A 21,906-nucleotide genomic window follows, 5' to 3' on the forward strand; every position below is an offset into this window, starting at 1 on the left:
ACTGCAACATAAAAATTAAAAATTCCCTGTTAAGATATGTACTTAGAAGCATGCTAACTTCATGTTTATTTGCAGAGTGATAAATGGCTCAGAGGGAAAAAAAACAACAATAAGTCTTTTAAGTAGTTTTGCTTTTTTGAAATCATTGATAGTTTTAAACCTTTCTCCTAGATGCCAGGATAGAAGAATTTGTTTATGAGAAACTGGATAGAAAAGCTCCAAGTCGTATAAACAACCCAGAACTTTTGGGACAATATATGATTGATGCAGGGACTGAGTTTGGCCCAGGAACAGCTTATGGTAAGCAAAAGGCAAAAAGATCTGCTAAGTTAATAACTTTCCTTTTAGATTTTTTACTACTTAGAGACATCATTAACATTTGCCAAATATTAGTAGACTCAATTTTAACTTCAAATTTTTTACGTTTAAATTTCAGATAAAGTGAGAAATACAGGTGACCAGTAAATATGTGCAGTTCAATGTAATGTTTTTAGTATATATTATTCTGAGAATTCACATTAATCTTTTTAGATCTAAAAAGTTGAATGAATTAATTGCTTACTGGTACTCCCATTGAATCTTGCAACCTCTGTTACAGTACTTCTTTTGATATATTGTAATTTTGTTTACATATGTCTTCTCTAGATGATTTCTTTAAAGCTTTCTTGAGAGCTTATTGATTTCTATAATAAAATGCCTGGCACATAGTGTTTGAACACATCACTAGTGCTTTCATTACACAATGATGTTGGTACCACAAAAATGTTAACAATGGTTATCTCTGGATAACTATTTGGATTACATGTTTGGATTACATTTCATTCTATTTTCTTCATGTAATTCAAATTTTCTATCATCATGCTTTATAGTTATGTCAGCTTTGCTAGTTGCTGTACTGACTTTTTAAATGTATAACTCTGAAGCTCATTATCCCTCAAATCTAATTTTCTCAGAATATAAGACTATTTCAGATTTCTATAGCGTCTTTCCCTATTGTTCATGGCTAAAATTTCTCTTTATTAAGACTTCTGCAAGAAATTGGTCTTTATGTGGGTATGAAATGGTAGGTAAATGATTTTCCTCATATAGTACTGATTTATAAAATAGTTACTAAATTCTGGAGCAAAATGAACTTAAAGTTTTAGTAGTTACCTTTATGTCAGAAGGAAATACCCTAAATACTGTATAATGAATGGCATTAATCCATTGACTGGCTGTTAGATATGCAACTGAAACTTTTACATTGTGGTTTTCAAAATGTACTTCTTTCAGAAGTCTGAAAATGCTTAAAATTTTTATAGTTTTATTTCTAAATTTTAACTATTTTACAAAAATTTTACACATTAAACAGATTTTTTTGTGCTTGCTTGTGTCAGATGCGATTAGATGCTGGGGGTCATAAAGGGCATCCAGCCCTTACCTTCATCAAGCTGAAGGCCTAGTGGGACATGAACATTCAAAAGGAACATTTTTTCCTTTTTTAATCCACTTAGTTTGTTTTTACCCATAGTAATTCTATTAATCACTCTACCCTGATTATTGGAATTGGACTTTGTGAATCCATTTATTAGTAATTGATAGTAGCTAACAATTGAGTGTTTCAGGCATTGGGCTTAACACTGCACAACATATTATTTCTGTAAATCTTCAGTTATATCCTACTTACAATATAAATTATCTCCATTTTGAAGACAAAGAAATTGAGTCTTAGATTACATAATTCATCCATAATCCTACATCTAATAATTCAAATGGAGATATATATCCAGACATGGCGCTCTTAACTACTGTGTTATATTATCCTCCTTGCCAATCAGATCTGATCTCATGCTAACATGGAGGAATCAAGATCCATAGAATTAAAATTTATTAGAGGTAGACCTGGGAGTAGAACCTTGGTCTTGTGGTTTCCTTTCATTTGCTCGATTTTCCACTGTACTTGTCCTATTTAAACATTAAGGTATATGTGTTACAAAACATGGCTTTTTCTTTAACCTAAGATGCAAATTTATACTATTATTTAAAGATACTTGAGGCCCACGCATTAATATAGAAACAGAAGACAAATTTTGACTTATTAAAATATTTTAAGCATTAATGCTTTTCTAAACATACCTCCACTGTTTGAGCTATGACCATAAATACTTTTTAGTATATTTATTCTCTTGTGTTCCATTGGTTGAATTGGTACAATTAACTATGGTATGATAAGGACTTCACCTTTGTCATTTTTATTTAGATATTTATAGTCTTAAATTTACCTTTTAAAATAAAACTAACTACAGTTAATTCTATTTTATTTTTTACTTAAGTAAAGAAGTGACAACTAACTTTAAAGCAGATCAAATTGCTGATTTTATTTTCTGACATTACCAGAAAATGGTAAAAAAAGAAAAAAAAAAAACACAAAAAACCAAACAACACTTTTTTCCTTTGCAGGTAATGCCCTTATTAAATGTGGAGAAACACAAAAACGAATTGGAACAGCAGACAGAGAGCTGATTCAAACATCAGCCTTAAATTTTCTCACTCCTTTAAGAAACTTTATAGAAGGAGATTACAAAACAATTGCTGTGAGTTGGAAAATGTTCCCTTTTTTTAGTACAATATTAAGATATATAATCCAGTTTTTAATGAATAATTTACCCTCTTATTGATCATGTAGATGTAGCAGATTAGAAAATTTAAATAATCTAGCTAGGTGCATATCCAGCAGAACACAAACCTAACCAGAATAAAGGACTCTTAAAGATATGTACTCTATTTTTGTGTCCCTGTAGTGTTATTGAGATTACTTTACATCAATTCTTGTCCATTACCAGCATTAAAATTTGTAGAGAAGTTCCTGGAATTATTATAAAAATATGGTACAAAATATCACGATAGTATAGACATGTAACTATTCATTTAAACTGGAAGCAAAAAACCTAATTATTGGAAGCTATATTTCCGGTTGTTCGACTTCCTGTTTTTTGCATCCCTAGAAACCTGTTATCTTCTCTTCACACAGCTATGTTTTATTGCCAAAAAAATAAATATCACCTTCCCAAGCCTAGTATTATTTTTTGTTTGTTTGTTTCAGTGATGGAGAGTGGAGATCTAGGTGGATTTTTTTCCTAAGATTTTTGCAAGATTATTCTTTATTGTAAATACTACTTTAAACTTTAATTTGCAGATTTCTTATTACAAATTATTTCAGAAACTCAGTATGTTTACAATGAATTTGTCTGGGTAAAAAGTATTTCACCTGAGACAAAAGAAAAGCTACCAAGTTGAAAGATGATTTAAAAGATTAAATTGTCAATAGGATGAAATTTGATATATGAAATCTGGAATTCCACTTTGGAGTAGTAGAACTGCATTCACTGCTATGGCACATTAAGTGAACCTGCATAGTTCTTAAAGTAGATCACTTAAGGTATCAAGAAACTTTGCCCTAGGCCCATATCTCCTTTATCATAGGTATTTCCTAGATAGTCTGTTTGAAACATTCTCATCCTGGACAGTACTGACATTTTGAGTCAAGTAATTCTTTGTTGTGGGAGCCATACTGCATTGTAGGATATTTAGCAGCATCCTGGCTTCTACTCAGTAACACACCCACACCCCCAATTGTGACAACCAAGAAGATAGAGCAAAACATTTCCTGGAGAGCAAAACCACAAAATATTAAAATTAATATTCGTTTGTTTCTGCCATCACCTGCCATCTTTCCCAGATTTTTCAAGCATCTAGAATGTCTCCATTATTTTAAAATTGAAAACCATGAGAAAAAGGAGTCAAGTGTCACTTCATAGTCAATTTTGTAATCCTAGATCTTTAGCAGATGATTCATATATTAAATGGAGAATAATACTTTAAATGTGTATGCTTTTTACTGGACTTTAGCATCATTAGCCTTTTTTTTCTTTTCTATATTTATAGAAAGAAAGGAAACTATTACAAAATAAGAGACTGGATTTGGATGCTGCGAAAACCCGACTAAAAAAGGCAAAAGCTGCAGAAACTAGAGCCTCAGTAAGTAGTATTTTTTAATAGAAAAACATTCTAGGTTGATAACTTTAAAATTTGTAAAATATTTTACTCCTGTACCATGCAAGGTATAGTTAATTATGAAGACTAGACTATGACTTTTAGTGTTTTTAAACAAACTTACCAGAGCTTAATGCATCCAAATCAATGCAGAATAGTTGTATCAACAGGTAGTATTATTTCAGCAATATACCTGTTGCTAAAAAATAAAAATTGTGAGAGCTCCTAAAGCTGTATCATGTTCTTTAAATATCATCAGTAATGTTAGAAAATATTCTTTTGGAGATAGGGTTATTATCTTTGAAATAGAAAAACAAATAGAAATTAAAATAAGAAAGAATCAAATTTGAGATTGCTTGTGTGTGACTTAAAAATTCAACTGGACTCCTTTTCACATGTGAGTCAAACTGGCTAAAGGAGTTGTCACCAAGAATTCCAAAACCATTCAAACAGTGGCAGCATGGACTCCCAGGTGACTATTTTGCAGGGGAGGAAACTCATTTGGATACATAAGTTCTGGTATATTTTTCATAAAATCAACCTCAGTTTAGTCTTTTTAAATAGAGTGGGTTTATATTAAATGTAGTAATTTAATGATTTATGTATGTATATATTTATAACTTTATTGAAAGATTTTATTTATAAGCTTATTTAGTCTAGTATTTATACTGTTTGTTTCCATTCCAAAGATTGGAGACATCAATCAGATTTGAGATTTATGCCTTTACGATAGTACAATGTAAACCGGTCTGAATTTATTATAGAAGGCTAACAAATTCTTAACATATATTAAGGGATATGTTTTGTTAAGAGGCATGACATTCCCCCTGCCTTCTCATCCCAACTCAACTACCACTGTCCTCATCAAGAACCATTGCCTTAAGGAACATAAACCACAGTGCTGGCAGAAGTTGACTGTGGCTCTCTTGTTTTGGGAAAGAAGAGGTTGACATTTGGTTTACAGTGAAATTTACAACTGGTAAAATTGGTATTGGGTTGTGATGTCTTATGAAATTACCCCAAAACCTTATATGAGCTGAATAAATTTTTTTCTAGACAGCTCCTCTTTGGAAGACACTGTATTAGTTACTGCTGGAGAGCTATCTTTGACAGAACGTTGAATCCAAATTCACTGGCTATTTCACCTCAGAATTTATTATGATGTCATCATCAAGAACACCCTAACTTCCCAAAACAGGCTTTTTGCAGAATAAGAACTTTAAAAATGAACAGTGTAGGTGGCAAGAGACTCTAAATTAGGATTGGTTTCTAGTTGCTAATAAAAGATTTATGTGGTAAAGTATAAATTGATTTTTTTAAGATACTAATGTCATAATCAGGAAAAAAAATGTTAAGATAAATAAGGATCATTTGGAAATAAGTGTTTGAACCAGAACAAAATCTCTTTATTCAAAATGCCTACATGTGCCCAATAATGATTGTGGAATGAGAAGAATACCATCGTCAAGTGTCAGTACAAAACTTTATTTTGTAGTGCTTACACAAGCACTATTACGGGATAATGACTGTGTCTACTTTTTTACCTGAAAAAGTTCCAGAAAACTCATAGATTTAACACTGTAAAGGTCCTTTAGTTATTCTAAATTATTTTGCCATTGCTATTAAAGTTTGTAAGAACTAAATATAATAGTAAACAAACTTTGAGAGATGTTTCCTTTTGATGTATCCAGAAAAGATCTTGACAATTTTTGTTTACTGAGTATTGTTGAGGGCAGAATTTTTTCCATGAGAAATTACATTTAAAATACCAAAGAGTATACAAATGACTTTATTGAACAATTTTATTTTTATACAACTTTTCTAGAATTTATATATTACGTAAAACAAATTTGACTATAGCCAAATATTTAAAATGTTAGTCCAAACAGAAATTCACATTTCCTGATTTTAGTTGTGTTCTTTTCCCCTAGATAACCAACTCCTTTTTCTTCCAACTTTATAGCAGTAAGTCTGAAATACTTTAGAAAGGAAAAGTCCTATTAGTTTGTTATTACATAAAACCTTGAGGCATGCCTATATTTTGTGATCTCTGGTGGGGTTTGTTTTCTGTATTTCTCTTCTGTTTACTTGAAGAATACAGAAAAATAGAAACCACTAGGAATTTGCGGGGTTTTTTTCCTTCTTTGACCCATTTCCTCGTTCCTAGTTGGCAGCTTGAAGAGGTTATTCTAATCTCAGAATTTCTTTGATTTCACTTTATAAATCTCCATGTATTGTTTTGTGAGTAGTTATTTCTCTGCAAGTAAGGTTTGGGACCTGTGTACCTGAAGACTTTTTTTTTTTTAGCTTGTTTACTGGCTTCTTGTGACCTCTTTTTCAATTCTATATTTATCAAATGCTTATTTTGTATAACATGCTCTGCTGAGTTCAGAGGTAAATAATGCAAAATTTCTGCTGCCCTCAGTTCACAATCTAGTACACTAGATTGAACTTTTTGATGATGTTAGCCCTATCAGTAAAATATTTATGCCTGTATACAGTATTGCTACTTTACTAACTTGTATTTTATTAGTTAGCATGTTGAAGAATGGTAACACAACATCAAAAGCTTTTCTCAAAAATATACCAGTTGAGCAGAAAGAAAACCTACTTGAATGTTTTATAATGAACAGAAACACAGTTTTAAAAATATTCTAAAACTTACATCATAAGTAGCAAAGGCAAATAAAATTTCTGCATTTAAATTATAAGGCACTGACATTCATTAACCTAGCTTTATTTAGTTCTATATAAATTTTTTTTAATTATTTTAGACTTCTGTTAATGGGAAGAAAAAAATCATCTGGTTTCAAAGCTAGTATTTCGAGGTTTAGACCTCACTTTTAGGTATACAAATACAGAAAATACATCTTCAAATAACACAGTATTATGAATGTCCCTCTGCCTGCTTAAGCATTTATTTCCACAGATGTCTAAATCTTTAATCTGCAAACTGAGCACCATCATATTACTTTAACCTTAATGTACACATATGAGAATTTAAAGCTTATTAAAAATATAAGGATTGACCTGCCTTTCATATTTCCTTAGGGTATGCCAAGACCTGGCTGAGGTTGACTGAAAAGAAAATGTAGTTAAAGGCATCATATATTCATAAAATAGAAATGATCTTTGAATAGGAAAATTGTGGGTAGGCAGAAGGGCTTTCATAGGTGAAAATTTAGTAAAAATTATAGGTAACTGCAGCAGTTTTTAAAGTGATGTTTCCTTAAATGGTTCTAATTTAAAATCAAGCATCAACCATGTTTTTTGTCTTTAAAAATTTGTATCTTTTGGAAAATTTTGAATAGGCACCACTATGTGACATTCCATAGAGCAATATAGTTTATTTTTTTTTAAGTAGAAGACCATTTTTCAGCTCTCTTAATACTTGTTTGTGTGTTCTTTATTGTGAAGAAGTAACTTGTTTCACTGTGTTCATTGGTATAATGTGTTCTTTGTCTCTTACCTATGCACTTAAGCAACTAAACTCAGCTCGCCTTGAAGGAGATAACATTATGGTAAATTTCTCTTACATGCTCAACTTCCTGCATGTAAAATGGCTGAAGGTTTGTTGGCCTACTGTGTTTTCTACATCCTCAGTAAAGTGCCTTCTCTTGCTATTATCTGCATGTAAAAGTCTAAAGTAGTCGAAGCCATGAATTCATTAGTCCAGCAAAAATCACAGGGAATACTAGCTGAAGTAATATTGGAACTTGAAGAAAAGAAATTGTGTTCTAATTGCCAAATATTATTATCTATGCCAAATTCAGGTTTTAAAATATGAATTTATATATAAATATATAGTGCCTTTTATACCTAGTAATTAAGACATTAATTTGGCTGGCACTTTGCATTTTTACTTTTAGCAAAGAAAATTAACAAAATTTACTTAGAGAAAAGTGTAAGGTATACAGATTTACATTGTTTCTTAGTATCTTTGATGTTTACCTTAACTTTCACCCAAACTCAACATTGAATTAATTTCTTCAGTTTCGGGCCAAGACACTCCACCTCCCCCTGATATTTTGGGTATTTTTATAGTAGCAAGGCCCATTCCCTATCCATTGCTAATTTACTTTGGAAAGCTTCAGGATATTAATTAATAGCCTTGGGTAAGAGTTGGGAATGAGGATTGTTCTATATATGTTGAGTCTGGTTTGAGGAAATTTTTGAGATGTTAAGTAATTTTTAATTTTTAACAAAATGGAAATTCATAAAATCTGAATATAGCCCCAGAACTCATAAACATTAGCCAATAAAGATTTATAGATGTGGTATTTGGCATTATACTGCTAGATAAATTACTTCCCTAGAAGTGACATGGAATCTGTAGTACAGTTAATAATAAATTCACAGTCAGTTGTTTTTATTCCATTAGCATTGAGCTGAAGGGGGGAAAATGTCCGTGTAATCGGAAAGTTTATGTAAACAATATTTAAAATGCATTTTTGTTGTTTAAACTACTATGATCACCAAAGCCCTGGATAAATCAGGGCATTCCTTAGATAGCAAGAGAATGCATTCATTTATTTCCATTGTCCTATCTGTAGGTGAATGAAAGTGTTAGACTATTTCAGTCATTGGTAATTGTCTATAGATCATAGGTTTTCTTTTATTTTAGGTAAAAATATCCTAAACAGTTAGCAAGACTATGTTCCATTTATTAGGCATTTGTGTTACTACTGATGTCATCTACTTATATGTGTTTAACTCTGGTAATTTTAAACTATTTCTCAAGTATAATGTGCTCCACCAGTGGCTATATCAATGTTCACTGTCTATTTATCCTTGCTTTATTTTAGTTTCCCAAAATTCTAGAATTTTAGACCTAAATGAGAAATTAGAAATTACTTAGTCCAAACCTCTCATTTTACAGATTAGAAAACTACAACTAAGAGGGGCTAAATAGTCCCAATTTTGGAAAACTATTACTCGTATTAATTTATAAAATTAGTATAAGATTCAAAAATTAACATTATTGATATATATGAAGGCATACTTTCACAGTATATTAAACTATACTGATTCACTATTGTGTTAATGTGACTCCGGAAGAGGAGAGTATGCCCTTTGAATTTAAAATAATTACATTTTTCTATACTAAGTTGTAGAAAATGTTAAATTCCAACTTTCTTTCATGCTGTATATTTTTCTCTAATTTTTAATGCTGGCTAGATTTGGGCAGAGGAAGTGACAAAAGTAAGTAAATTATTAAACTACAGAATTATGAAACAAGAATTTAATTGTCATTCATTCAGTAAATATTTCTTGGACAACAGCCAATAGGATAGGGCCAGTGACAGTCTTTGTTACTATATCTTTGTTACTTATAAAGTCTGAAAATTATTATAGAAAGCTCAGATCTCTTTGGCTAGTAGTAGCTCCACAGAGCAGTAGAAGAATATTACAGAGATGTACTGTGCACACACTCTGATAAATACTAGATACATGCTACATTAAGTAGTAATATTTACAGTGCTTGCCAGGAAACAGTTTAAATACTTGGTTTACTTACGTGACAATTATGTAAAATATAGTTTACGCCATGTCTTGTATATTCAGAGATTGAATATACCATATGTCACACAAATGAGTTTCCTAGGTAACCGAAGCTTGTTCCTCCAGCACCAGAGCTAAGTCTTCTGTCACCTTAGTTGAAAACAGTTTTAAAATAGTATTTTACTGCTCCATTAGGTAAATATAGGATAGCATGTATTTAATTTCATTTACAGTTAGGGTCACTATTATAAATGTACATTATTGTACTGTATAACAATTAGATCTGTTGTTTGTTTTTGAAGTATGTTGTCTCCTCCCTCAGTGTTGGACTGTCACTTAGAAGCCCCACATGACTGCTACTGCTACTAGTAGGCCCTCTTTCTGTATTTCCGTTTCTCATTTTATCTAGGCTGGGAAATAAAATAATAAGCAAGAATGTAAGGAATAAAATTATGACTTTAGGCAGATTTGTTTCAAATGCCACTTAAGGTCTTCAGAAGCATTTTTTATTTACTCCTCATGTTCATGCCTACCAAAATTTGACCTCCAGATGAGGACAGTGCTGGAGATTAAGGGCCGGTGGTAACTGTGGCCCCTGTTTTTTTTTTTTTCAAACTTTAACTTTTTATTTTTTGACTTTGTAGGAATGCTGACTATACAGTCTGTTCCCTGAATAGGTTATGGGGTTTTGACTCTATGAATTGGAAATTCAGTATGAAATGCTTGACTTCTTCCATCCTCTATTGTGAAATCCATTTGTCAGCTTAGTTATGTTTCTGCCATGGCCTCTGGTTGTTCCTGAACCTCTAGCATGAAAAGAGGGCAGAGTAACATGGAAGAGAATATAAGTTGAACAATGAAACCAGGGTCTCTTCCACTCTGGTTAGCAAACAGTTACACCAAAAAATCTCTGATACTGCAGTCTCTGTGAGTTTGGGAAATATGTGATATATACAATGGGAAGAAGCCCATGAAACAAATATTTATTGTGTGTGTGTGTGTGTGTGTGTGTGTGTGTAACTTCAGAAAATATATCAAAATGGATTTAGGGAGATTTTTTTCTTCCATACTCACTTCTGTCATTTTTATAATTTAAAAAATATATAATTTTAAAACTTCGTATCTTCAAATGTTTTAAGATTTAAGCCTATAGAAAAAAATAACACTGAACAAAATTTCACAGCAAATGCCTCAAAAGCATAACCACCAAATTTCTAGCTTCTAGTTACCCAGTCCTGATATCACAGATCAACAAATTCTTGCCCTTTTTCCAAGTTACATCCTAAAAGAGTTCTTCTTGCTTCCCTAACCCAAGTTATGCTGTCATATACTCTGGCAGGAAAAGGTCTTTCCCCTAGAATTCTTTGTCTTAATTGTAAAATTCGTCAGGGAATGAGGTCTTCTGGAGGACAGAATAAAAACCCTTAAATGTTTAAAGAAAGACAGTTCTTTCTTTAAACCCTTTTTATCTGTCTTTCTAATAGGGATCATTCTCTTCCTAAGTAAATGATGCCAAACCTATTTCAGATACCTCAGCCTTTTATATTAATTATTGTGATCATTATATATGTCAGCAGTAGAGATGGTTTGGGACATCTGACTGCAGCTACCCCAGACATACACTGAAACTTGTTCAAAAAATGGGATTCATTTCCTTCCTGTCATTTACCTTTTCTAAATACAAAGTCTGAATTGTTCAAAGAATGACTTCCGAGGCTTTGTAACATGGTGCCTTTCTTCATAATGAAATCATTCAGTTTTGCTCAAACACGGAAGACTGATCTCTTATCCTTTGTGAGATCATTTTATAACTTTTTTTACTCAGTGTCCTTAACTAAAACACTTCCACTTCATACTCAGACTTTCCAGTCCCTTAATCTATTATCTAGCTTACTTGTTTACACCTTGTATAGAAATATTGCTATTTAGTAGGCTTTTCTGCCCTTTCTACTAAAAGCCATTAAATCAAATTGTACTTTCACTAGTCTTGTTTACTTCTGAATTTCATTTATTTTAGGTTTATTATGGTAACTTCTTAAAACCGTTTTGTATTCAACCAAGCAGAACAGTAAATAATGCAAATGTAACTCTGAAGTGATTGGTTTTCCTTAACACTTTACTTAGGAAGAATATTGATTGATTCTTTCCTTCTCCTGGGACTTTTTTCTGCTTCATACTGGCTTCTAGATGAAACTTGTAACTTCAGCTCTGTTATCAAAGCACCATGCATTCTGGTTTCAGCCAAGTAAAATTTAATTTTAACTTTTGAATTATTGAGTAATTCAAGCTCATTTCCATAAGTCCAATCTAGTGGTCACTTCTTAGTCACTCTGCCAGGTCTGTTACCAGTGGGATGAAAATGATTATAGCACCTGATTATTTTGCTTCCTTGTTGACTGGTTCACTAGGTTAACTATTGCCACCAAACGTTGATGGAGAGGAAGATGGGATGTGCAAGGAAAAAGTTTAGACCTAGTTTTTATACTTACTACAGTCTTAGAAATATTACTTGGATAGGTGGGGGAGCTATTTATCCTGGAGAGGTAGTATAACATAACATATATATCCTGGAGAGGTAGTATAACATAACAGTATTAATGATATTCTCACCAATGATGATTCCCTGTGTGGGATAAGCTGAGTATTTTGAGTGAGATGTGAGATTTTATTTTTCTCCTCCTCACTTACTACCAACCAACTCTGGCTAAAGGTTTAAGATGTTTTTTATTGAGTATTTACTATTTTTATTGAGTTGATTTTTTAGTGAACTGTTTTGTCCCAGCACTGAACCTGTATGAGAGGGTTGAAGCTAGTAGTAGTGGAGTGCTATTACATACACCTCTTTCCAGCCACGAGGTCAGTGACTTCACCTTGGTAGCTTGAAATGATGTGTGGTTGGAGTATTTGCACCATGAAAATCAGCACATTAGAACTCCCCCAACCCCAGCCAGTTTATCAGCACACTACTGATTAAAGGTCACCCATAACTTGCAGAAAAATCCTAGTACATCCTGTAGATAATAGTGATGCTTAAGCCATATAAAATGCAAAGTTTAGAAAGAAAACTAAAAAGTCACCCCTTATGCAAAAAGAGTTCCTTCTTAAGGAACCTAAGAACTATATGCCTAGAAACGGTATGTTTGATAACTAAACATAAGAGGTTAAAATCTAGGGCACCTGAGTGGCTCAGTCGGTTAAGCGTCTGACTTCAGCTCAGATCATGATGTCATGAGTTTGAGGTCATGAGTTCAAGTCCCACATCGGGCTCTGCGCTCTCAGCTCAGAGCCTGCTCCTGATCCTCTGTCTCCCTCTCTATCCCATCCTCCCTCACGTGCTCTCTCTCAAAAGTAAACAAACATTAAAAAAGAGAGAGAGAGAGATTAAAATCTATGGCTTTACTCTTAAGTTTTTTCATTTGAGATTAAAGGCTATCTTTAACTTCAAAATAAATTAACTATAGTAATAATTGAGAATTTTTTCAAATATACATATAAACTAATATTCTTAAGATTTTATAAAATGTTATGACCTTTTATATTGACATGACAAAATACATGACAGTATATTGACTGTCCCATAGTAGCGTTTCTAGGCTTTTATGTGTATGTCATTAAGCTTTGACATTAATAGATTTTTTTGAGTCAAGTAATGGTAAGGAATACATTCTATCTAGATTGAGTAATATAGAAAAGCTGAGGTGTAGAGTTCAGGGAACAGTTTAAACTCAAAGCAGAATGAGAGCATTGCCAGCTCATCATTCAGGGTTTACCTGAGAGATTTGTAAACTGTCTAAACAAATGTACATAAAACGGACTAAGTCATTAAGCAAAATTCTAAAACTATATTCCAATTTAAGTCTGAACAGGAATTGAGAATAACCCAAAGTGAATTTGATCGTCAAGCAGAGATTACAAGACTTCTATTAGAGGGAATCAGCAGTACACACGTGAGTGTTCATTAACTGGAAGTTTGTTTGAAACAGAAGACTTTGATGGTCCTAAGGCACTTTGAAGGGGGAAAACTGAACTTCTTTTTCAGTCACTTATCAAGGAAAATTTAAATTGTGGCACTTTCCAAGATACATGGAGAAATATTTTAAATTTTTGTTTATACTTCATCACCTAGTTCTCCCACTATCATCATTTGTTGGCCTTTATTGGCTGCACGTTTTGTTCTTACACTGCTGACCGAGGTCAGTCTCAATAAGCCTTGTAGTAGAATGCTAGTTACTGGTGTTTTGCCATGAGTATATGTCGTGCTTTCTTGCCCCTTGGAATTTAACACTTTTAAGTAGATTATAGAGCTGAGAAGTAACTGTAACTTTCCTTTACAGGCCCATCATCTCCGCTGTCTGAATGACTTTGTGGAAGCCCAGATGACTTATTATGCACAATGTTACCAGTACATGTTAGACCTCCAGAAACAACTAGGAAGGTGGTAATTTCCTTTTCACACATAAAACTCCTGATAAGAGAAGAAATTCAGATTTTTTCATATGAACTAATGATAGAGGTGAAGATTCAAAGAATTAAAGGCTTGTGTTAGCTTGCTTAAAATCAGATTTTTTTTTCTTAAGGAAAGTAATTGTCAGACTTGTGAGGTAGCAAAAACATTTTGAACTCTCCTGGCACCAAAAGTGTTTGAAGTTCACTTTTCTGTGGAATACCTTTGCAATTAGTTGAGGAAGATTAACTAGTTACATTGACACTTATTTGCCCTTAGGGATCAGCTAGCTAATTTATACTTATTCATTACTCACTTGTTCACTGCTTAAAAAAAAAAAGTTTTGAAATAGTCTGTAAGACCTCAAGCCCATTGATGTTATTATTAAAAATTATATTTTAATATACTTTAAAGCAAAGTGATAACGTATAACATGCATAGCTCAGTCATTCATTCATCAGATATTTATTGAACACTTGCCATATACCAAGCACTGTTCTGTACTCTAGGATTATATCAGCACACAGAACAGGCAAAATTGCTTACCCTTATGGAGTTCACATTGTAAGGTTACACTGGAAATAAAATGATGTATAGGACAAACATGGTCTCTACAAGGTCTAGATGGAAATACCTAGGTATTTAAAGTCTAGCTAGAAATAAAGGCCATTGGGGGATGGGCCAGATGGCAAGTGGAAAGGTAGAAGTGTAGGTTCCTGCAAGGGACATCTAACTGTGACTCAGGTGGGTCTAGCAAAGTTTCACAAATGAAATTATTTTAGTGGAAATAATTTAGATGAAGAAAGGGGCAGGGACAACAAATATTCAGACAAAGGAAGAACACGCATGTAAAAAGGCCAGGGAAAAAGAGTAGTGTGGCAAGTTCAGGGAACTGACAGTAGTTCGTTCTGGCTAGAGTGTACATGGTGTTTGAGTTAAGGAATGGGATGGTAGATGAGGCTAGATGAGTGACGCAGGGTGATGTCACCAATGTCCTGTAAAGTAAGTAAGAGTAAGGAGTTTAAGATTTATATAGTGAGAAACCATTAAAGCAGGGAGTGGGTGATACATAATATTTGAAGGAAAAATATCAAGAGAAGATAATTTTAAGGAATAAGGTGGGGTTTTTTTAAGTGGATTCAATATTCTTTTCTGCATAATCCTTTAAAACTGGGCTTAGAACAATATTAGGCACATCCACAAAACCAATTTTAGATCTTAAAAATGAATCATGGTCTGATACCATTGGTTATTCCGATAGGATTTACAGAAGATTTACACTTCTGTATATTTAAAGTTTTGTTAGTGGTGGTAAATACCTGAAAGCAGAACACCACTTTATCCCCACATCGTTACAGCTATTTTAAGCCCAAGAAGCCTTAGTACTTTCTTTTCACTGTGTCCTGATACAGCAGAGGGGTTGCTGTTGTTACCATCTGTACTTGCACTCTGCTTAAAGCCATACAAATGCTTGGAACTCTTCCATCCAAACAAAATGCTAGTTATTGCACTTGAGGGTAAGCTCAGACATTACCGTGAAATGAGTGCTGCTGTTCTGGGGAAGAAAGCCTGCCCTCAAAGAATTAGATTACTGGTAAGGACCAGTGATAGAGAGTAGGGGAGGGGGAGAGAGTTTGAAGTCTTTAATGTTGCAGGTTATGCTTTTTAAGAGTGTATAGAAGTATTCAGTTGCAGAACTTGACAAATCATCCAATTCCATGCGAATTCAGAAGCTATTTCTGAGAAGTAGAACCAGGTTATAATAGCAGTGTTAGTAGCAGTAGTAGTAACTGAAAACAGTAGTCATTTAGGAAGGGCTCTAGTTGTCCCCAGGCACTCCTCTAGACACCTCATATGTAATGTTACAGTCCTCATACCTGTGAGGGTAGGTACCATTATCCACATTTTACAGATGCGGAAACAGAAGCACTAGTCACAAGGCTAGCAAATGTATTTTATTTTTAAATAATTAGAAGGTTTTAATACATCAAGCTACAGTAGCAGAAAGTCTATAGTTTTTAAAATATCAGTAAAAGTTCTTAGAAGGTAAAAATGGTCTTTCAGGGTTTTTGTTGTTGTTTGGTTGGAGGGATGGAGGTTGGGTGTTTTTCTTTTTACCATTAATTCCCCCAAAGTGACATAGGTAGAGGTCAGTGGTGAACAAAGGTTAATTATACTAGTAAATTTGAAAGTAAAATTCCATAGAGGCTTTAAAAACACATGTGTATGAACACACTTATGTGGGGAAAGAGAGGGTTTTTTTGTTTTTAATCTTCAGAAATGTATATATTTAACCACTGCTGAGGAACTGAGTTCACTGAGCAAGAGATGCTAAGAAATGTGTTCCTGACTTTATAGTAAAACCTGAATTAGAAATTAGTTCTTTTTGTCATTAAAACCCTGTTATCTATCAGAGAAACATTTGCTTTTAATTTTTAAAAATGCACTATTCCAGGCATGAAGGATACAGCGTAAACAAAACAGAGCAAATCCCTGTCTTCGTTGAACCTACATCTATTTGGGGGCAGAGGGAAGTAGAAAATCGATATGGCTGTGAATTACATACTACATTAGAAGGTGATAAATGCTGTGAAGAAAAAGAAGTGGAGAAGTGCCTTGGTTAGGGGTAAAGGTTTGCACTAGTTAGAGAAGACAGACCTGAAAGATGAGAGGAAGCAAACCATGCAGGCATCTGAGAAAAATTGCTCCAGGAGAGGGTACAGCAAGTACAAAACCCTGAAGCAGGAACATAGCTGTAATGTTCAAGCAACAGTAAGGAGGGCTCGGCTGGAGATGAATCGAGAAAACGGGAGAAAACGAAAACGGGAAGCTGGGACACATGGGGCTTTGGCCTTTATTCAGAGGTGAGAAGCCTTTGAGGGTTTTGCCCTGAAGAGTGACAGATTCACCTAGCATCTAATAGGACTATTCTTGCTGCTCTGTTAAAGATAAATGCTAGAGGACATGAGTGGAAGCACACAGAACTGTTTGGAGCTGATTGCAAACTTTTAGCCTATCCAGTCAGGAGATGATGGTGGCTTGGATCATGGTGAATGTGATAGATGTGGTAGAAATGATCAAACCCTGGGTACATTTTAGAGGTAGAACCAGCAAGATTTGTTGACGGACTTCATTTACATAGGGCTCAGAGGAGTTAAGAATTATTGCAGGTGTTTGGCCTGTGCAACTGAAAGAATGGAGCTGTAGTTAATTAAAATGGGGAATGTCACAGGAGGAGGAGGTTGGGGTGGTAGATCACCCCAGTTTTACACCAGAAGCCCAATTTTAGACATAATGAAGTTTGAAATGTCTATTAAACATCTAAGTGGAGATGCCCAGTTTTAGGATATGCAGGTCTGGAGTTTGGGAGCTAAATTAGAGATACAAGTTAGAGAGTGGTCAGCATATCAGGGATGTTTAAGTCTCAGACTAGATGAAAGGTAGTAAATATAGGCAGAGAAAAAAAGAGGGCTAAGGGCTAAACCCTGAAGTACTCCAGCACAGCTAAGGAAGTGGCGGTAAGGAATGAACAGTAAGGTAAGATATAAACCAAAAGTGTTGCCTGGAAGTCAAGTGAGGAAGGTACAGGAAAGTGGAGGGAAAGGATCCACTGTGATCACCAGATATGTCAAGTGAAGTGAGGAATGTCAATAGACCATTGGATTAGAACATTGAAGTCCTTGCTGACCTTGACAAGAGTAGTTTTGGTGGAACAATAGGGCCAGATCATGTCTACAGTGTAAGAGAACAGAAGAGGAGGGACTATGATGGTAAGTTTAGATAAATCTTTCAAAGGAGTTCTAGTGTAAAGAGGACCAGAAAAATGAAGTAGTAGCTGGAGGAGAAAGTGGGTCTCGCAGATTTTTGTTTTTAAGATAGGAGAAATCAGAGCATGTTTGCAAGCTGATGAGAATGATACAGCACATAGAGAAATAAGATAGCATGGGAAAAGGAAGAATTGCTAGCGTGATATCCTTGAGAGGTAAAAATGAGATTTTGTGCACAGGTGGAGAAACTAGCCATAGAAGCATAGACAGCTCATCTGTAGTAAGAGGAGAGATGACCACAAACACGTAGATGTGTCCTGATTGTTCTTTTTCCTCTCTGTGAAAAAGGAAACAACTCATCAACCTAATATAAGGTTAGAGGAGAAATTGCTAGAATTTTGAGGATGGATGAAAGTGTATGAAATATTAGAAGAATGGAAAGTGAATGGACCTAGAGAAATGTATAGTAATTGCTAAGCAGCATTGTGGACCCACTTGAGGTTCCTACTCATAAATCAAGGGCAAGGCCAGACAACATGGTTTTGTACTTTTCTCCTCTCAACAGTAAATAACATGGATACTGAGTAGGTTCATAGATTTTTACCAAATGAGTAATTTAAAGTGAGGAATATAGGAGATGAAGACATATGCAAGGGAGTGATTATAGTAATTACCATGGCCATGAAGGACGTATTAGTAGGACCATAGATCCACTATAGACTTGTTGGAGAGTACTGGGGAAAAAAAAAGGATGATGGTCAGACAATGGGATGTTGGGAATTATTATTGCAAGGGTTATAATTTTTGGAATTAATGAGGTCTAGATGAGGCAGTAGAAATGGGTGACTGAACTACAGGATCAGGTACAGAAAGAGAAGATACCATGGATCTGAAAAGGCAAAGTGTTGGAAGAATTGTCTCTATGGATATTATAATCACCAGGTGAGATACAGTATCTGTGAGCCAGGAACTAAAATCTTGTAGAAATGGAGAAGGGAATGAAACATCCATAGATGATGGCAACAAGAGGTGATGGGTAGTAAAGAGTCAAATAACCTGAAATTCCAAGATTGGGCAAGATTGGTTAGAAGAGTGTAGAAATGGTAATGAGGACCATACAACTCCTACTCCATCCACTTGTAGACTCAATAAGTATGAAAAATAAACACAAGCATAAGAGGGTGAAGGAAGGTTTAGAGAAGAGGTTATGAGACTAACGAGAATTGTGTTGTTGGCTGACTGATTTCCAGATGGCACAGTGGTCATAAAGAGAAGAAGGAAGTTGTGTTTTATTTAGGGATGAATTTTACCCACCTTACCAGATGAGACCTTTTATATTTATTAAAATTTAAATATGAATTTTCATAGGAAATTTTCAACCTTAGAAATGGCTGGATTAGAATGAATATAGGCCAGCCATTTTATGCTCTTTTCCATGTAGTATTGGAGAAACAGTAGCTTTACACTAAATTGAAAACTTTAATTATCTTTAAAATATTTACAAGCACATTTGTCACAGAAATTTCACTAACTTCTTTTTAAAAAAAACTTTTTTTTTTAATGTTTTATTTTTTCGAGAGAGAGACAAGAGTGTGGGCAGGGGAGGGGGAGAGAGAGAGGGAGACTCAGAATCCGAAGCGGGCTCCAGGCTCTGAGCTGTCAGTACAGAGCCCAACGCGGGGCTTGAAATCACGAACCATGAGATCATTACCTGAGCTGAAGTTGGACGCTTAACCAACTGAGCCACCGAGGCATCCCTAGATTTCACTAGTTTCTAATAAAACTTTACTATTTTTCCCCTACAAAAAATACAGACAGAATAAGCTTGTGAAATTTGCCCTATTCTCCCATCGAGTCTTCATTATGGTAATTATTACTCATAACATAGTATTTGTATGTCCATGTCCTTCCCTTGTGTATTATGTCCATAAAGGAAGGGTATTGTTTCATCCTTGTGTCTTTAGCTTGTGGTAGTGATGTTGGACATGTAGATTTTCCATAAATATTTGTCATTTGAATGAATAGGAAAGTGTGATTGGATCAGTTTTATAAAAAGAGTTTGGTTATTCAAATATTTCTCAAAGAATTAACTTGAGAAGACTTCACTCTTGTGGTGGTATCTAGTATAGAAGTGTTATTCATTGATATTTTTATATAACAATTCATAAAGGCAAGAAAAGATTAATAAAACATACTAGTAGAAGTTTTTTGGAAGTGTTTTAAGGATAAATTCATTTTTTCCTGGAAATAGCATGTTTTGTTTTGGGGGGGGGGATTTGTTTTTAAACTTCAAGTTTATAATTGTAAAGACAGCTTTGAAAAAAACTTCCAAGTACTTATATTTGAAAACCACCTGCATGGGGCGCTTGGGTGGCTCAGTCAGTTAAGCGTCCAACTTTGGCTCAGGTCATGATCTCACGGTTCATGAGTTCAAGTTCCACATCAGGCTCTGTGCTGACAGTTCAGAGCCTGGAGCCTGCTTCAGATTCTGTGTCTTCCTCTCTATGGCCTAAGAGGCATAAGTTAGTTAGGGTACTTTGCTATTAAAATATTACATCTGTAAATCTTTAGCCAAAGTGGAAGTTGGTAGAAAGTAAACACTGCCACCAAGTGGCGGTATTCAGAAGCTATAGTCACTTGGAAATTGATAATTGGCCATTTTTTCCCAACAGTTTTCCATCCAATTATTCTAACAACAATCAGACTTCTGTGGCACCTGCACCATCTGCTTCATCAAATGTGATTGGTTCTTCTGCCTTGACTTCAACAAGTGGTCTGGTAATCACCTCCCCTTCCAACCTCATTGACCTTAAGGAGTGCAGTGGCAGCAGGAAGGCCAGGGTTCTGTATGATTATGATGCTGCAAACAGTAGTGAATTATCACTTCTGGCGGATGAGGTGAGTAATATATGGGTTTAAGAAGAAAACTGTATCATAGATTGACATACCTTCTAGTATTATAATAAAATGCAAATTCTTTATTACTTCTTGGGAGATAGTTTATCATGAATGCTTTCATAGATTTAAGATGGTTATATCAACATTTTATAAAAATTTTAACTACTATTCTTTAATAGAATAGCACAGATTTAAAGTTTTTAACTGCTAAATAACTAGAAAATTTCTAAAACTGCCTCTAATAAAATCCTTTATCTTTCAGCAAAATTAATAATGTTTAAAGAACTTTGATAATGAATAGCTTAAACAAGTTACAGATGTTTATTTTCTAACATAGTTAATAACTGGAAATATTTTATTTTGTAGGTGATCACTGTGTTCAGTGTCGTTGGAATGGATTCAGACTGGCTAATGGGGGAAAGGGGAAATCAGAAGGGCAGGGTGCCAATTACCTACTTAGAACTGCTCAATTAAATAGGTGGACTATGGAAAGATTACCCATCATGACACCAGTATTTATATACAATTAACTCTGAATAAAGCAGGTTTAAGTATCTTCCATGTTAATGTTCTTAGGAGACTGAAAAGAAATACCAGCCATCAGAAACCAGCCTTTCTGCCAGTGAAATTGCATGGTAAATATTTCATTACAGAATTTATGTTAGTGCTTTCATGCCAAGAATGTTTTCTTACAAAATTCCCTTTCTACTGAGTTTCACTAATAAGCAGCTTCTACTTTTGAGCTCCAACTTAAAGCAGAAGAACTGTTTTCTACTGAATTTTTTCATTAATGGCAAGCTTTTTCTTTTATGTAAAATAAATTTATTGTGAATTGATATCAGTGACTCATTTATTAGGTATAATTTAATAGCCAAAGAATAAAATTAAAATTTGTTTTAAACTGTTGGTTTTAAAAGAGCTCTAGGGTGTAAGCCTCTTTTGTGAAAAATATAATATTTCTGAATGTTTCCATAAACAGAAATGCAGTGAATCTACCATGTTTACCTTGTTTTCCAACAGAAATGGAGTGATTTCAATATTGTATCTCAATGGTTTATTTCGGAAGTTTGGTGTTGGGGGGGGGGGGGGGTTGGTTATTAAACACTGCTGAATGATTTCTTTTAAATTTAAGAACAACTAGTCCTTGAAATCCTTGAAAAGGATTACCATATTTCTCTGGTATATATTTCGTTAAGGTTCTAAAACATCTGGAACAAGTTCAATTTGCTAAACAATGTTTTTAAGATTGTTTAATTGGCACAA

General features: G+C 34.1%; 1 protein-coding gene across 9 annotated transcripts in view; it reads left to right on the forward strand.

Annotated features, from left to right (window-relative positions):
- SH3GLB1 (SH3 domain containing GRB2 like, endophilin B1) overlaps positions 1-21,479 on the forward strand; it is a 34,876-nt gene extending 13,397 nt beyond the window's left edge. The window contains exons 3-11 of one of the 9 annotated variants that reach the window (XM_042952492.1): positions 172-300; positions 2,440-2,573; positions 3,925-4,017; positions 7,515-7,601; positions 9,211-9,234; positions 13,392-13,481; positions 13,869-13,972; positions 20,418-20,643; positions 21,010-21,479. In XM_042952492.1, the coding sequence (XP_042808426.1) occupies positions 172-300; positions 2,440-2,573; positions 3,925-4,017; positions 7,515-7,601; positions 9,211-9,234; positions 13,392-13,481; positions 13,869-13,972; positions 20,418-20,643; positions 21,010-21,117 (995 nt within the window). In that variant the 3' untranslated portion in view covers positions 21,118-21,479. The remainder of the gene's footprint in view (positions 1-171; positions 301-2,439; positions 2,574-3,924; positions 4,018-7,514; positions 7,602-9,210; positions 9,235-13,391; positions 13,482-13,868; positions 13,973-20,417; positions 20,644-21,009) is intronic. The other 8 variants (XM_042952497.1, XM_042952493.1, XM_042952498.1 and 5 more) reach the window with 8 other exon arrangements.
- The last annotated feature ends 427 nt before the right edge of the window (positions 21,480-21,906 follow it).

The sequence above is a fragment of the Panthera leo genome, chromosome C1, assembly GCF_018350215.1.
Source record: "Panthera leo isolate Ple1 chromosome C1, P.leo_Ple1_pat1.1, whole genome shotgun sequence".
In the NCBI taxonomy this organism is placed as follows: Eukaryota; Metazoa; Chordata; class Mammalia; order Carnivora; family Felidae; genus Panthera; species Panthera leo.